Genomic DNA, 18,339 nt, shown 5'->3' on the forward strand with positions numbered 1-18,339 from the left:
TTGTATGTACCACATAATTTAGACACTTCAATATTGTCAAATACTTCAATTCATTTCAACTTGGTAGATGCTATAATTTATTCCTTGATCAATATCCTAAAATTACAGTATTGTCTTCAAATTCCTAAACGTGTAACACAAACAAATTAGACAGAACAATGAAATACACTGAGATTCAAACACAACAAATTTCCATTCAGATGCGATGGCTGCAAGGAAGTATGCATAGGTTCACATTTGTTGACAAGTGCATAAATTATTTTTTAACAAAAACAATTACACCTTCTCATGAGGGGTACACATTAATTTCAAATCCTTACAGTTTTCCAAAAATGGCATCTTTACGGTTCAACATCAATTGACACAACTTTTCACACCAATTGTATTGATTGATAATCAACAATCAAGTTCTTAATTCTCTGACTTATAAAACTATAAAATGTATCCATCATATAACCACTTTCACACATAAAAAAGACAACCCTGCAGAAGCAAACTTCAATCAAATATATTTTGTGGTTAAAATAAACCACCAAAACAATATGCTTCTAGAACTTCCTGAAGACGTTTTAATCTTTATAATCACATTGGTTGCTAGATCTTCATTGAAAGATCTTCTCAATTTGAGTCAAACATGCAACATTTTGAGGAAGTATTGTCTAAAGGAAGAAGTTGTACATTGTTGTGCATTGGAGATATCATTATCCAAATACATCCACAAAGTCAATGAAAATAGGGATTCTTTTTACCAATTGCTAGAATCTAGTGAAAATCGAGAGTATTGCTTTCGAATGGGCATCTTAAATATTCTTTTTCCAATTCCAAACTATGATACTGCTAGAAACTTACTAAATATGGCTGTACAACAAGGTCACGATGGAGCAAAGTATATGCTAGCGATACTAAACATCTTTTCTGGTAATGTTGAGAATCATGACATGGGAAAAACATCATTAACTGAGTTGTGGTCTCAAAAGAAACTCTACAAATGCAGACATATGATTCGAGAGGCTAGAATTTCTGATGGATATTGGGCACTAAGAAGATCGTGGCCAAATAATTTGGTATACTCAAGGGTATGTGTTGATCAATTAGAAGCATGCAAAAAACCACAACTAAAGAAAGGTGTTTGGCGGGCGTCTTCAGATGAGGACTACGAATTCGACACTTGCATTAATTGTCGTCTTGACTTGGAAGTGGATTGGTTCCTGAAAGAAGTGGAGTACGACCGTCCGCAACAACCATAATTGGTTGGATAAGTAGTCATGGAAGTTTTTAAGTTTGTCATAGTTTTTTTAAGTTTATTACATGCGTACTAATATTCTGTTTTCTATAATTTTATCTAAAATGTATCTTTGCAAGCATGTTAAAGTTAAAACTGCTACCAAATCTATTTTATGTTTTAATTAAAAATGTTGTTCAATATTTCCAACTCATGTTGCCAAATCTATAAAGTTAAAACTGTATACCATTGCAAATCATGTGGATTCGACCTCCACCCATGTTGCGCAAAGCTGCCGACCGTTCTCAACGATGGGGAAATGAAACTTTACCTTCATAGAAAAGTGAGTTCACCATGTCACCGTTGTGGGAGAAAAGGACGTAGCTGGAGTTATAGGTCGAATTGTAAGAGTTACAATTTGCATGTGGCCTGTGTGAGGGAAATGTTGGTGGAGAATTGGCACAATTTATATATGGAACATGGTAAAGGAAGTGGTTTACAGAATACATTGTATGCTGCACATAACAGTAGTAGAGGGAGTAAAGGGAATAAGGTGAAAAAGTGTTGTGAGATTGCTGTGCAGATTGTGATTTCAGCGGTTTTGGGTGACCCTACGGCTATCATTGCTGGTGTTGTTGGGGCACTCATGTCTCGAGCTTGAACAACATGTAACATAACATAATCTATCTTTTGTCTTTTTGTTTTAGTGTGTTAGATAACCCTTGTGTTTTGTTTAGTACCACAAGATGATGTGTCTCCATGACATATTAATGTAGGGAATGGAAACTTTACCTTAGTTGTGTTCTTGTTAATTAACCTTAATAAAGGTAAATGTGTTTTTGTTTAAAGAAGAAAGTTATTACACAACCATTAAAAAATTAGAAGACATGTATTAACCGAGGTAGTAAAAATCGGACCAAATCGGCCAGTTCAAATGAAACCAGACCTATATATGTCTGGTCTAGTAGACCATCAAAACCGGCCAACATTTGATTCAGGTAGGAAACTGGAAAACGGTAAAATCGTGTTAACCTATGATTGAGTGACATGACCAAGTTGGATTGGAATTTGAATTTTTTACTATTTTTTAATATAAAAAAATCCAAACATGATGTCAAATGTCATTCCAAAAAAAAAACAATGAAATTTGAAGCTAGGACATAGAGAATTTGAGGGCTTGATCTTTAAAATAGGATTCTCATCCTGCATTTGCACTACATCTAGGATGTTTTAAGTATTTTCATCTTCTAAGAAATCCTTACCATTTTTCTCTCCTACTCACATTTAAACTAAATGTAGGAACTGTCGTTGAAATCAAGTGCAGGGAATCCTCATCCTTGATCTTTACCAACTAAGGTAGCCCATTGAATTAGATTTATGATATCTACTTACAATAAAATGAAGTTTTTGTTTTTGAACTAGTTGTTTACAAATTAAAATCTGAAACAGTTGTTTTTACGAAACCTGATTTCGAAGGCATCTAAAAGCGTGTTTTGATGCGATTCTAAAAATATATGCTGGTATACATACAAAACTATAGTAATGGAACTCTCCATTTCTTTTGAGAAATGGAGAGGATCTTTAATCTTTAAAATGATTGTTGTATAACCATTTATACACACAAAACTATAGTAATGGAACTTTCAATTTCTTTTGAGAACTCGAGAGAATCCTAAACACATTTTAAAAGATCTTTTAAGATTCTTTTTTTTTTTTGAATGGCAAATGTTAGTAGGTTAATTGTTATGTTAGTTTTTTCCTTCTTGCCAGGACTTGACCTTGAACTTATAACTTTTTTTTTTCCGAGCAAGAACTTATAACTTCTTAACTCTTAAATCAAACCAATTGAGCTACCTAACATCTTAAAAGACCTTTTAAGATGACTTTTAACCAACTTAAAAGGTACATGTATATATTAAGTCTTCCTTATGCCTAGTTTCGAACCAAAGACAACTAATCGAAGACGATCATCTTCCAACCAAGTGGTCTGTCGGAAAACATGCACCTGTATATTAAGTCTAAATAATTTAGATTCCATTGAAAACTATTTAAAAGTCCTTTTGTGATGTGATAAACATAGTTATCCTAATTGTACATAAGGTTTTTGAAAGCGAATCCTCTCACATGATATGATAGTCCGCTTAAATCTTCACCTTTCATAAAAAATGATTTACAATGAAATAGAAAAGAGAAGAATTAAAGATAGATAAGAACATGAGAGAAAATGAGATTGAAAGAATATATTTAAAAAATTTCTAAGGCACTCTTCGGGGTGATTTTCTGTTTTATATTTTGAATTTTTTAAATATTAAATTCAGTTTCGAGTTTTAAAAATTTACAAAAAACAAAATTAGGTTCAGTTATGCTATAAATTTTTCAAAATTGGTGGTGGTTAGATTGATGATCGAATGGGGAAGAGGGGTGATCGGTTGTGGTAAAGGTGGTGTTTGAAGTAGTGGTTGACGGTGGCTGAAGTGTTGATGGATATAATGGTAGTCGATGGTGGTCAAATTGGACGTGGTTCAAAATGGTATGGTTGGTGATGGTCGGAGTGGCAAGATGTTGTGGTTGGAATGATATTCAAAGATGATCATAGCAGTAGCCGAAATTATAAAATCTATTTATATGATTTTAAGATATACGTAAACAAAATTCAAATTAAGTAAAAAATCAATTCAACTCTATTTTTCTTTTTTTTTTTGAGCAATCAACTCTATTTTTCTAAACATATCTTGTTTTCAACTTTAATGTTTAAAACAAAATACCAAAAACTTGCAACTAAGAAATTGAATCGATCATGTTTCAAATTATATTTTGTTTTCTAAAAATATTTTTCTAAACATATTTTGTTTTCAAATTTAATGTTTAAAGCAATAAACCAGAAACATGCAACTAAGAAATTGAATTGATCATGTTTCAATATTGAAAAAGTGTATACGCTTTATTTTTTGAGTAAGTGTATACACTTTATGGAAGCATACAAATGTGAAAAGGCAAATTTAACATAAGACGGCGCAGCATGTGAAAACAAAAGAGGCTGAGCTGAGAAAATTCCTGGATGCTTCCTATAATGGATCCATATGCATTGTTCATAACAAAATGCATTGTCGTCAATTGTAGCATTCTTCTCAATGGTTAGGTCTCACTCTGCCATCTATGTATAGTGAAAGTATAAATATTAAACAGAAAATTTTGCATTAGTAATGCGTGTCAGCCCATAAAGCTTTGTGAAGCTTGAGAGCAACGAGAAGACAATCTTTAAAGGAATTTAGTTTAACTAATTGGACAAACAGTTTTAGGTTTGAATTTATGCTTATGTACTTATATGAATTAATATTAGTTCCATGTAAGTACAATATTATTAATTAACCTTATCTTTGTGTATACAATTCTTTTTATTTTGACTTGTATATGCTCCTCTAAACACCGACAAAAAATAGATAAAATGAAGAATTAGTGGTCCAATAATAAAAAAATGTATAGATTCTTTCAAAAAAAAAATGTAGAGATAGTGAAAAATTATATATTTATTCAAAATATTTCTTTAAACTGAAAATTTTATTTGAAAATTTTTTTAGTTTAAAATTTACCTCTTTAGTGGAGTATTATGAAAACTACTAATTTATCGAAGTAACTAAGATCTATTAAAATAATGGGTCTTGATAACCGGTGCCCCGGGGCACTGGTTAAGCATGCTATAAAAGGGAATTATTACTATAAAAGGAAATTGTTTTTGACTTTATTATAAATTAATTACACAATTTCAATGCATTAACTACTATATAATTTTCTTTTTCATATCCTTAATCAGTGCCCCAGGGGCACCGGTTAACATTTCCTTAAAATAATTAATATCATCTAACATATATTTTCTCACTCCACATGATTTGAGATTATAGTATCATAAAATACTCCTGGTTAAGAGGATTCTTGTGATATATTATCCTTTATAGGGATAAATGAGTTTGTTAAGGAGAAGGTAAATTAGATTTGTGGTCTACAGTGTATATGGAATTTATTAGGAGAGGTCAGTATTGATATGTGTACATTAAATGATTAATTAGTTTTTTTGAAGAAATTAAATGATTAATTAGTGTTTAGGTCGGGGTCAACTAAATAAAAAAAAATGTTAAAATTCAAGTGTAATAGTTTAATCTTACATCAGCTAGAAATTCAAGTGTAATATGCTTAGCTCACTGATGCTTCCAATGTCTGGATGAAGATGTGATGTCAAGATCTATGAGGATCCTGAACATTTAACTCATAGCTCCTCTTGACACTCTTCAAACTCCGAAAAAAAGTGGTAGGTGAGAGAGGGAGTGGGATCCTAGTGTGAAACAAGTCTAGTGATGTGGGTGACTCATACTTGAGTAAATGGTTGATTCCAAATCGACTGGAAATATAGGAAATGTTATATATAAGATAGGTGACTCATATTCTCAATGCCTTAGGGGTCCTAAACTTCTATCCCATTTCTACTCCCGACAATTGGGTAAAGAAGCGGTGTCAATATCTCTTAGGGGTCTTGACCTTTAGCCCATAGGTGCTTCCCGAATTCTTCAACAAGTTGTATCAAGACTTTACCTCAACAAGTCTAGTGATGTCGGTGATTCACAGTTGAGGGGGGCATTGTAGGAAATCAAGTGTGAGTGGCTAATCCCATATTCACAAAGATTAGAGGAACTGTTGGATATATAAGATATGTGGCCCATATTACCAATGCCTTAAGATTTCCGGTAGAGATGCGGTGTCAAAGTCTTTAAAAGAATCTTGAATGTTTAGCTCATTGTTGCTCCCAAGCTCCCCCAACAAGTGGTATCAGAGCTTTCATGAGGGAGAGGTAGGTAGATCCTAGTGTGGATTAAGTCTAATGATGTGGGTGACACACTTAAAGAGGAGATTGTTTGAATTCAAGTGTGAGTGGTTAATCCTACATTGACTTTGAAGGGAGGAAACATTGGGGAGTCCATGAGCACCGGGAGAAGCAATTAATTAAATGACCAGAACCCCTAAGAGGCCTTGAGACACATCTTTACTCAAAGTCTTAAGGTATTCGAAATATGAATCTCCCCTCTTATATTCCTTCATTCCTAGACGATGTGGATTAACCACTCACAATTGAATTCTAACAATTTCCCCCTCAAATGTGAGCCGCCCACATCTAGACTTTATCCACACTACGATTTCACTCTCACTTTCCCATGAGGTCGAATCAGAGTTGTGATACCACTCTTGTTCGAGAGTTTAGGGTGCATCAGGAGCAACAATAGGTTAAACATCCAAGGCTCCTAAAGGGCATTAACATTACATCTTTACTTGAAATAATACATTGAAATTAAGTGTCGTCTATCTTAGATATCAAACATGTCCTTCATTCCTAGTCGATGTGAGAATAATAACGACTAACACTTGAATTCTAAAAAATTTCCTCTCAAGTGAGTCACCCACGTCATTACACTTGATCCATAACAGGATCTGAATCCACTCCCAACCAAATAGAACCAAAGCTCTTATATGACTTGTTAGGAGTCTCAGGAGCGTCGAAAGTAGCAATGAATTAAACATCAAGAAATCCTAACAAACGTTAACATCAAAACCTTAAGTTGTCAAAAAACCCAGTGATAAAGTAACTCACATTAAGGGTAAAAAAAAATGAGAATATTACAAATTCAAACTCGTACCCCCAATTAATCTCATAACATTAAAAATAACATAACACCATCCATGACTTCTCGAATGGCTTCCCATTGTTAATAATGGATGCCATGAGAATGTCTTTTGAATAAAGTAGAAAAATTAAGGAAATTGTTTTCCATAAAAAATATGAGAATTTTTCAAAGTGAAAAAATACAATATGATAAGAATAGTTATAAATAATAAATTATTCTTATTTGCATAAGTAAACCGATTTGACGGATCTAGAAATTTTATTTCTAATATGAAGTCTTATTCTTTTAATTAATTTTTTTTTTTTAAGGTTTTTCTATCATGTGCAAATTTGAACATATTAAAAAGTTAAAAATAGAAATTTTGTATTAAAACTTGTACATTTAAAATATATATAAATTTTTTGAATAAATAATTGTTTTTTTAAAAAAAATCTTATATAACCTAAGAATAAAGTAACTCAAATAGGACCCTCTATTCCCACTTCTACTTACGTCTTACATGATGTTTTAGAAAGTCAATAAAGGCCGTAATTTGTTTGCAAAAAAACATATGCCCGAAAATGGAAGGAACATAGAATGTGCAATAGTCAACATCAAACTCCTAGAATCATCATCATCTTAGTGTTTTGCATGCATTTTGTTTTCTAAAAAACAAACACTGACCAATAATGTCTCCTTAATTGACTTATATACCTCTCTTATATTTGCCTATAAATAATGTTTCCTTTCTTCCATAATAATCCCACAAAAACATAAACATATGGGTAGTTGTGCATCAAATCTATATACAAGCAAAAGTGGAGGAAACAAATCCACTTTTGTGAACATAGTTCTCTCAAATGGAAAGCTACAACAATTTAAAGAGCCAATAAAAGCATGGCATGTCTTGTCTCAAAACCCAAACCACTTTCTATGTTCCTCAGAATCCATGTATGTTGGCTCACCATTGCATGCTGTGCTTCCAAATCAAGAGCTTCAATTGGATCATATATATTTCCTTCTCCGTCTCTCTAAATCCAACGTTCCACTCTCTTTGCAAGATTTGTGTGCTCTAGCCATCAAGGCTAACACATCTCTTGTAGAAAATTCCAACTCAATGTTGAAATCATCTTCTGTTTCAGGAATTAGAAATTTCCAAACACACCCTATTCTTTCAAATGTTTCGCTTGGATATTCCCATTAGTCAAAAGTTGACATGAGCAATTGGTTAAGGAAGCTGATTGAGACTAGGTTCCTACTTGGAGTACACTCTACACAAAGTACTGCAAAGTAGCTAGTATGATCATAATCAAACATGTAGACTAAGCTTAATAAATTAAATGCAATGATTGATGTGGAATATTTGTTTATTGTCTATTATTTTACGTGTGAATATTACTTAATTGTCATTTGTTTGTATGTGTATAAAATTGACTTTTTATATCTCAAGTTAGTGATATTAATTAAGATATATTTAGAAGAAAAAAAATAAATGCATGTTGTAATTTGTATAAAAACTTATATTTATGGACAACTTTTTCTCAAAGAGTCTTGATTCATATTTTTGAGCATTTTATTGATTAAGACATAAAAAGTCATACAAAATGGGAGACCATAATTTTTTATGACTTTTAAGACAATTCCCTTGCAACCAAATTCAATAAGGTGGAATGAAATAAAGGACATTTGACACATAATCCTTACAAGGTAACAAGATGGAGCATGCGAGAAAGAACTATTCCCAACAGAAAATATACTATAGATTATGATAAATAGGCAATTGATTAGCAATGATTTGGTGTGGAATATTTGATTAGTGTCAATCCCTTCTCTCCCTTGATCTTTTCTGCCCTTTAGTTTTATACTGCCTTTTCCTTTCCAGTAATTATTACAGTACACTTAGTAAGAGTGATTGATAAAGTTGGTTAGTTAGACAAAATTTCATTATCTCTTATTCAATCTTTCAATATGAAACACAAGGATTATTCCTTTCTATCTACCTATCAAACTTATCTCTCCTATGAAGTTTATATTCAACTCTTTGATCCCAAGATTCATAACTGTAATTTCATCAATAAATTGGCAGATGACATTTCCCGTTTGTATTTGTATTTGAATTCCCACTACTATTAAGCTTTTGTTTGCGAGTTTGGAGGAAAAGGAGGGGAGGACTTTGAAGAAAATGAATGAGCAATGGAAGAAGTAAAGGAAAATTGAGGGGGAGGGTTTTGGGGTTAATTTTCTTCATAATACAAAACTCTTCATTTGGAAAAACTCAAAAAGTGTATTGGATGAGGGTTTTGAAGATTTATCAGAATTCTTCAAATTTAATCTATATTGTTATAAAAAAAATTAAATTAAAAATACAATAATCATAAGCATTGATTTATCATTCTTTAAAAAATTACTTTTTCAAAAAATATGAAACATTTCTCAATTTTTCCTCATATTTTCCACCAGCAAAAACCTTTATTCCTTCCACTCCAAACTCCAAAACAAAGCCTTAAGAAACTTCTTTGCGTCAACTTTTTGAATCTGAACCATAATAGCGTCTTACCCATCATGGTTGAGAATTTGAGTTTGTTGGGCAAGTTTAGCTCAAATAGCTATTTTAAATTGAAAATTGCTCTTCTCCCATACAAAACTATTCACTCCCATGTGAACTGACTAAAATACCTCCAACGTAAATTAACTCACGTTTGATATAATCAATGCGAGTTAACTCACATTAATGTATAACCTACGTGACTTAACTCACGTTAGACGTGAGTTAAATCACGTTCTAAGCACTAACGTGAATTACTCACTCACGTTGGTAACAACCCATTCCTTTATTAAATTTTTTGCACTACGTACTCTAAGAATTGAATACCATAGTACTCGTGTGTAGGGTATGACTAGTCCTTTTGTTCAAAATGATATCCTGGGAAAAGAAGATATAAACATATACCCCACACACAAGCACTATGGTATTCAATTCTTAAAGTAGATAGTGCAAAAATTTAATAAAGAAATGGGTTGTTTAGCAACGTGAGTTAACTCTGTTGGTGTTAACTCATGTTGATATTCGGAACGTGATTTAATTTATGTTGGATGTGAATTAAGTCACGTAAGTTATACATTAAGATGAGTTAACTCACGTTGGTTATACTGAATGTGAGTTAATTTATATTGGAGATATTTTGGTTAGTTCATGTGAGAGTGAGCAAGTTTGTATGGGAGAATAGCAATTTTCTTTTCAATTTCCTCGATAACTAGTGGACTAGGCCCATTGAAATTGGACATTTTATTTAAGGCTATTACATTTTCCATCCTACCCATTTCTCCCACGTCCGATTTTTTTTACGAAAATGGTCATGTGATTTTCGGATTTTAGAATCCGAATTTAGTTTTTCTTTTGTTATGAGGTGGAAAAAAATGAGTTTTTCATCAATTCGGATTTTATAATTCAAAACCTTCAAAAAAAATAGGGCACGTTTCTTACTTTTTTCGGATTATAGAATCCGAACACCCCCTAAACACCCTTTTTCAGGGGAAAACAGTTCGGATTATATAACCTAAACTGTATCAACACAAAATCTGAGTCTGTTTGTAACATGGATAACCAGTTTAAAGATCATACTAATCTTTCTAACTCTCATCCTTCTGTTTTAGGTCATTGTTAATTGTTCTTAGTCAAAAATCCGGTTCCAGGCTACTTGATCAGATTGCTCCAAAAACTTCCTTAGAAAATCAGAAAAAAAAAATCAAGGATCAAGACTCCCGAAGATTTCGGGACTTACGGAAATCCAAATTCCATCGTTTAGACCCATTTTTCATTTTTTAATTTTTTTCATAATCTCTGAAAAATCCGAAAAAATTTGCATTAGTTTTATTTGATTTTTAGAACTTTTGGTGGTATTTTTATGATTTTATTTGATAGATTTTTATTATGTTTTACTTTGTTTTTTTTTTTGTTTTTAAAAAAAAATTTCAAAACTGCTGTGATGGGAGAGATTTTGATTGCTGATTATATATAAGCATATTTCAGATTATAAAATCCGAACACAGTTTGGAATAATTCAGATTTTATAATCCGAAATTCCATGGACATTTTTGTAAAAATTATAGGGTGCATGAGAAGTAGATAAGATGGGAAAAGTAAAAGCTTTTATTTAATGGAGAATATTTATATAAAATTGGACATTAATATAAAAGAGAAATATAAAAATACAACAGCTTTATTCCTTCAAATGAAATAAAATAAAATAAATACAACTGCTATCGTCACACGGTCAAATTCAATTGCTGAAATTTTCTTAAAAATTACAGACAAGAAATTTTTCAATTGTTCAAAATAAATTCAATTGCAAACTCAATAGCTACGTAAAGTATATTATATTCAGACAAGAAAATTACAGACCAAAAAACTCATTTATTTAATAACTATATAAAGTGGCTTTCTTTCTATCAATCTTATTCAATTCACAAAGAAAGGAATCATATAAACTAGAGAGTTTAAGAGGAAGGTTTCATTTCAGATTTGATAGCATTGACCAACTGATCATAAGCTTCTCCCCATGCATTCTTCATAGCCGGTGACCACATTTCAGGTACTGCTTCTTTTATGGTCTCCAAAAGTGCAAACTTTGTCACCTTACAAAATCAAAAAATTAAATCATACATTGTCTTATATTATGTAAGTACTACTCTGCCAAACCTTTTGTCAAATTTTAATGTAAATTTAATATAACAAGACTAAATAATACATTGACCCTAGTAAAAAAAATATACTTATTTGAAAATTTATGTACCTCAAAATGCTCGTCTACTACACCATATTTAAAATGGTTAGCACCTAATTTTTTCAAGCTTGATTCTCTGACCGTGACTTTACCGGATTTCCGCAATTGAACTGCTGATTCACATGTCTGCAATAACAAAATAATTAGCTGGTTTTTTCTTATATATATTCAAAGAGTAATGATATTTTGACATCCATTTGATGACAACTTTGTTGACAACCTTGTTTTTCTCACTTCTTATTGGTCAAAAACAATGGAGAGAGAAAAAGGAAGAGAGAGGATAACAACATCATGTGAGTATGAAAGAGAAAGTTGTCCAAAAGTTGTCAAAAAGTGGTTGTCAAAATATCATTTCTCATATTCAAATGGTGAGTGGTGACAATTGACAAAGTCAAAGCTTGAATGGTCGTGGATGCGAAATGACACTAAAAAATAAAATTAGTGACAAATAAAAATGAAATCCGTCTCTAATGTACTCGGTCCAAAATTTAGTTACTGAATTAGAGACGGATTTCATGTTTTCTTTTACGAAATTTTCTTTGCTAATTTAATTGTTTCTAGTAACTTACCATGAGAAAGACAGACATGGCATGAGGCTTGAGCTTGGTGTTTTGCTCCAAAGGAACTTTTGAATCTTTTAAGAATGAGAACAGTTTTTGAGCTGATGGAGCAATCTCAAATATTCTACAATATGTAAAGTATATTCAGTTCAATTATTCAAATAAACAAAAATGAAATAAAACCTCTTGAGTAAAAAATGTTGAAGAAAAACCTAGCTACTTACTTCAAAAAAAGCTTTAGTCCTAACTCTGCAGAATTCTTCTTCATTGCATTCCATGACTTCACCACAAGAGCTTCTTGTTCTTCAGTGAAACCTTTTGTATCCAAAGTGCCCATATTCTGAAGGGTAAGTGTTACGTGCTAATTAAGGTATGTGATTTGTGGATTATTGTGATGGGAGTGAGAAAATGGTTGATGATGTTACCATTTTGTAGGATAAAGGTTTTTATAGTGAGATTGATTGAAGATTAAATTGACCCTTCATACCAATGGGGAGTCATTCATACATTCATTCCATAATTTGGCAGCCATGTTGACATGTTGTTGCTAATAGTCAAGTACCATACCAGGGGCCTAAAAACTATGGGCTATACGTGGTGAACACAAAATGGTTTCTACCATTTAACCAAGATAAAATAAAATTAAGGTTTCCATACTAATCAACGTAAGCAAACAAGGTTGAACTTTTTCTTTCCAACTTGTTTACCACTATGCGTAAGCCCTGACCAAATCATTTTGACTAGTAGTATACTTTGTATTTTTTTATTAAAGAGTGGTATTATAATTGATTCATTTATTGCTAGTATACTTTAAAACCCATGTTGCTACACAGATAAGACGAGGTTGAGTGGCACTTGTTAATTAAATAAATAATGTGATGATAAGTATTGAAGATATCACCTCATTAGAAGCTTAATTAGCTTCCTATCAATACACGAGTTTCTAACTCTCTCTTGACTTTATTTAGGGATGTCATGTTTCATAACAATATGTGTCTAGAGCAAAACACGGTTCCTTTCTTCTTTTTTTAGAAGGGCAAAACACAGTTTCTTATTTGCAATAGAAGATAAAGAATTTAATTTATTATACACACTGTTGGTATGAAATTAAAATCTTCAGATAAATAGATAACAAATTTTATGTTCTGTAAATTTCATTGATAGAGTAAGAGGTTCAAGTTATTATTCTTTGCCAACTATTGAAATTGACTATTAGTGCATGTCCATAAAAAACATAGGCTATCCTAATCTCTTTTATAGCACAAAATACTTTCCTAATCTCATTGGTATGATTACGGATTCTCTGCATTTGTTAACCAAACTTTTTTTTTTTACTATAATAGTAACATGGCCATATCTGAGGCAGAGCAAAGAAGGCGAGGGTGATTGTCCTAAGCCCAAAAAAATAAGTTCAAAATTTGGGCCCAAAATATAAAATTAAGGGTCTATCAAATTAAACCATATACATCTTAATTAAAAAAGGCCATATTAGGGAATTGAATATCACAATTCCTACAGTAATAAAAACTACCATTTTCAAAAACATTATTTTCACATTTTAGGAATTCAATTTTTTTAAACATACTTATTAGTTAGGCTTAAATTGTAGGTTCATCCATAAGTGATCTGAGAAACGGCCCTCAATAATAACACCAATAACATGCTTTTAAATTTTAATTAATCAGCTCTCCTATTCTATAATTTAAAAGAAACGCAGGAGGTTCCAAATTTCCAATCCAGAACTGATCAAAATAAATGGACAAAATTACACATGCCTATAATAAAATGAATATAAATAAATTCTACAATGGCTTGAATTTTACATTATTCAATGATCTAGGAAGACTTATGCTAGATTCACATCTAGCTGCAATTCAATTTCAAGCAATCACCTTTAAAACTTATCAAACCCCAATAGCAACATATATAAATCACATTTCATTGATACAAAAGAAAACACAGACCCAAACAAGCTTATTGAAGTTGAGAGCAAAGGAAATTATTATATAGAAACATAGTCTAATTAAGAGGAGGGTTTGGATTTATCTTCAACATTGGTCTGATGATCATGATCAGCTTTTTTCATCTCAGCTTTGATGGCATTGGCCAGCTGATCATGGGCTTCTCCCCATGCATTTTCCATAGCCGGTGACCACATCTCAGGTAATGCTTCTTTTATGGTCTCCAAAAGGGCTTGCTTTGTTACCTTACATAACGAAACAATAAAAAATAATTAGTTTACATTATAAATTGTTCTTCTAGAAAAGTAGTACGGTCTATATATTATACTCCATAATTAAAAAGATTAAACTCATATTGTGTATATTTGGGTTCGTGGTGAGTTTGACAAAATCGTGATGTCGCCATCATGATTTCAAATATACACGTTGCTTTTTTTCCTTGTCAATATATACTAGTAAAAGACTTGTACATTCGCACGGATGCACGGCTCACCTAACATTGTGTCAACCATAGTAGTATGTTAGTATTACCTCAAAATGCTCATCTTTTACACCAGTTTTGAAATGAGTGGCACCTAACTTCTTCAAGTTTGATTCTCTAACAGTTACTTTACCAGCATTCCTCAATTGAACTGCTGATTCACATGTCTACAAAACAACAAAATTAAACATATTATATCGATATAACAATTTAAGAGACACAAATAGCTTAGAGCATAATTAATTGTAATTAATCAATAAACAAATGGATGCTAAGTGTTAAGCAAGGTTACCATGAGAAAGACAGACATGGCATGAGGCTTGAGCTTAGGATTTTGCTCCAAAGGAACATTTGAATCTTTTAAGAATGAGAACAATTGCTTAGCTGGTGGAGCAATCTCCAGAATTCTAACATGTCATAATCAATTGTTCAAAAATAATGTTGTGTTAAATAATAGTGTTATATATTACAAACCTAAATGAAAAATGAAATTAATGACTTACTTCTTGAAAAACTTGAGACTCAGATCTCCAGAGTTGTTCTTGATTGCATTCCATGACTTCACGACTAGAGCTTCTTGTTCCTCTGTGAAACAACTGCCTGTGTTCTCTTCCATGTTAACTGCTGATTAAGAATAATAGTGACAATGGATAATTAAGATATTGTTGATTTTGTAGTTTGTGCTATGGTACAGTTTTTATTGTATAGTGAGATTCACTCATTGATTAAAGATGGAGTTGGCTCTTCGTGCCAATGGGGAGTTATTTTGCAATTTGTCAGCTTGTGCTTTTTCCAACAAATTAGGAGTATTAATATTATATTTCTTCAAATTTTAAAACATGTCTATGTTTTTTAAATAGTTTTTCTTTTTAAGTTTTTGCAGGTTAGAGAGTACATACACTACCATATATTTTGGTTAAAGTGTGATTAGTTAGCTCTAAATTGACTATGACAATGAATGAGTTAAATAGTTGATATATGAGAGATGTTATCTACAGGAAAATACTTGAATGGATATAAAATTTTGGACACAAGATTTGGTCCCACATGCTTAAAAATACATATTATTAAATTATTTGAAAAACATACATTATTTAACTCTTTTCTCTTTCTACTTTTTTTCATTTTTTTAGTGTCAAAATCTTCTGTCCAAAGTATTGTGACCACACAAGAATTGTTTGTGGTCTATATAAAAAATATTTTATGGTTTTGGTTGGAGATGTGTTGTATAATCTTTTGGTCGTTATGAATCATTGGTTTGTTGTTGCTCCTGACGCTTCTATGGACTCTCCAATAAATGATATAAGAGCCCTAATTCAACTTGGTGAAGAACGAGAGTAGATCCTGCTCTATTTGATCCTTGTAAGTTTTCTTGACATTGTAGTCAAGAGGTGTTTTTCTTTGGATTTAACGGCAATGCAAGTGTAGGGTATGGAAGAATACAATTGAGAGAGAGATTGTTGATATCAAGTGTAAGTGGTTAGTCTAACACCGACTATAATAAAAATTGGATATGCGAGAGATCTTCTTGCTCCTACACGCTCTCTCTTTTCGATTAAGTTGTGAACCATTGCAGAGCATGCTACCCTACTAATAGTACAAGTTACGAGGCAAATGAATTAGACATCCAATTATATTTAAAATTACTTATCAAATTGGCATTGTCCAGTTGATCATGAGCTTCTTTCATTTCAGCTTTGATAGCATTGGCCAGCTGATCATGAGCTTCTGCCCATGCATTTTTCATAGCTAGAGACCACATTTCAGGTATTGCTTCCTCTATTGTCTCCAAAAGAGCTTGTTTTGTTACCTTAACAAATATGAAATAATAATTAAATCATACATTACATTAGTCTTCTACAAAAGGACATCTCTCATAATTCATACTAGTAATATTGAAAGGTTGCATGTTGTTACCTCAAAATGCTCATCTTTTACACCAGTTTTGAAATGAGTGGCACCTAACTTCTTCAAATTTGATTCTCTCACTGTGACTTTACCAGCCTTACGCAATTGAACTGCTGATTCACAAGTCTATACAATAACAAAAGCACAATAAATTCTACCAAATAAGAGATACAAGTAATGTAATTAATTTATAGTTTATTGAAAATATCATAATAGTTTAACTGTGAACTTATTTTATTTTTCTAATTTAAGTCATAAGGTCATGTCTAAACCTCAATTATACTAATTAGATGATGTTAATTGTTAAGCTTACCATGAGAAAGACAGACATAGCATGTGGCTTGAGCTTAGGATTTTGCTCCAAAGGAACATTTGAATCTTTCAAGAATGAAAACATTTGCTTAGCTGGTGGAGCAATCTCCAGTATTCTAACAATCAGAATTAAATCATGAGTGATACTCAATTGGTCAAAAACATGTCTAGTTACCTTTTTCCTTCAAAAAAAAAAAAATGTCTAGTTACCTTTTTTTTTTTTTTTGACAAATGTCTAGTTACCTTACAAGCTGAAAATTAATTAATATAATTAACGGAAGAGTTGAAAAATTAATTAATGAAATGAAATATCTTACTTTGTGAAAAAGTTGAGACTCAGGTCCCCAGAATTTTTCTTCATTGCATTCCATGACTTTAGCACTAGAGCTTCTTGCTCTTCTGTGAAACAAACACTTCCATCCACAGTTTTCTTGTTCTCTTCCATGTTATGTGTTATAAGAGAGTATAATGTTTGTTTATTAAATTGTGGTGGTGGTGGCAATGGATGATGAAGAATTAGTCACTTTAGTCCCTGAATGGGGAACGATTCGTCAATTTAGTCCCTGAATGAAGATAAATTGCAAAATAGTCCCTGAATGTAGACTTTGTTAGTCAATTTAGTCCCTGAATGCAGACTCCGTTAGTCAATTTAGTCCCTGAATGTAGACTTCGTTAGTCACTTTAGTCCCTGAAATTGACCATGCAGGGACTGTTTTGCATATTATCTGCATTCAGGGACTAAATTGACGAATCGTTCCCCATTCAGGGACTAAAGTGACTAATTCCCCAAATTGTTGTTTTGCTCTATTACGGTTTTTATAGTGAGATTCATTGTTTGAAATTTAAGATGATGTTGCCCTTATAGTGAGATTCATTGTTTGAAATTTAAGATGATGTTGCCCTTTCGTGTCAATCCGGACAAGTTATTTAATTGGAAAATTGTCAGGCTATGATTTTTCCAAGAAAAAGTTTTTTTTTTTAAGAAAAACAATTAATTTGTTTTCTTTTTATAAAAATATTTTTATTATTCACAATATATAAATATAACGATAAATATTAAATTACTTGGTGTAATAATTAGTAGGTTACATTACACAGTTGGATAAGTTAAGAGGGAGAATAAAATAATCGTATCATACTTTAAAATTGATTTCTTCACTTTTTCTTCACGTAGAAAAAAGTTTTAAAAACTTATCTTCACTCAAATAATTTATACAAAACAGCTTATTTGTGCAAAACAGCTTATTCAAAACAGCTTATTTATACAAAACAGCATATTCCGATTTAATTTTAAAAAATAACTTATTCAAAACAGCTTATTTATGTAAAACAACTTATTCAAAACAGCTTATTTATGCAAAACAACTTATTTATGCAAAAACAGCTTATTCGAAACAACTTATTTATACAAAACAGCTTATTTGTGCAAAACAGCTTATTCAAAACAACTTATTTATGCAAAA

At 31.7% G+C, this 18,339-nt stretch overlaps 3 protein-coding genes across 3 annotated transcripts; all 3 read right to left on the reverse strand.

Annotated features, from left to right (window-relative positions):
- Positions 1-11,072: 11,072 nt before the first annotated feature.
- On the reverse strand, positions 11,073-12,634 carry LOC146930956 (anaerobic nitrite reductase MHB1). The gene is made up of 4 exons (XM_085702451.1): positions 12,439-12,634; positions 12,224-12,338; positions 11,664-11,780; positions 11,073-11,505 (listed from the first exon to the last, which is right to left on the reverse strand). The coding sequence occupies exons 1-4, from the start codon at positions 12,549-12,551 to the stop codon at positions 11,368-11,370; spliced, it is 483 nt and encodes a 160-aa protein (XP_085558577.1). The 5' UTR covers positions 12,552-12,634; the 3' UTR covers positions 11,073-11,367.
- Positions 12,635-13,970: 1,336 nt separating this feature from the next.
- LOC146930957 (anaerobic nitrite reductase Glb1-2) lies at positions 13,971-16,322 on the reverse strand. The gene is made up of 5 exons (XM_085702450.1): positions 16,304-16,322; positions 15,160-15,277; positions 14,949-15,063; positions 14,707-14,823; positions 13,971-14,420 (listed from the first exon to the last, which is right to left on the reverse strand). Exons 2-5 carry the CDS (start codon positions 15,270-15,272, stop codon positions 14,238-14,240), a joined length of 528 nt encoding a protein of 175 aa, XP_085558576.1. The 5' UTR covers positions 15,273-15,277; positions 16,304-16,322; the 3' UTR covers positions 13,971-14,237.
- Positions 16,260-17,408, reverse strand: LOC146930958 (anaerobic nitrite reductase Glb1-2-like). Its single transcript, XM_085707620.1, has 4 exons — positions 17,194-17,408; positions 16,878-16,992; positions 16,574-16,690; positions 16,260-16,466 (listed from the first exon to the last, which is right to left on the reverse strand). The coding sequence occupies exons 1-4, from the start codon at positions 17,319-17,321 to the stop codon at positions 16,260-16,262; spliced, it is 567 nt and encodes a 188-aa protein (XP_085563746.1). The 5' UTR covers positions 17,322-17,408.
- Positions 17,409-18,339: the final 931 nt, after the last annotated feature.

Source organism: Medicago sativa, chromosome 4 (assembly GCF_051527215.1).
Source record: "Medicago sativa cultivar Bolivia chromosome 4, Bolivia_mono, whole genome shotgun sequence".
Taxonomy (NCBI): Eukaryota; Viridiplantae; Streptophyta; class Magnoliopsida; order Fabales; family Fabaceae; genus Medicago; species Medicago sativa.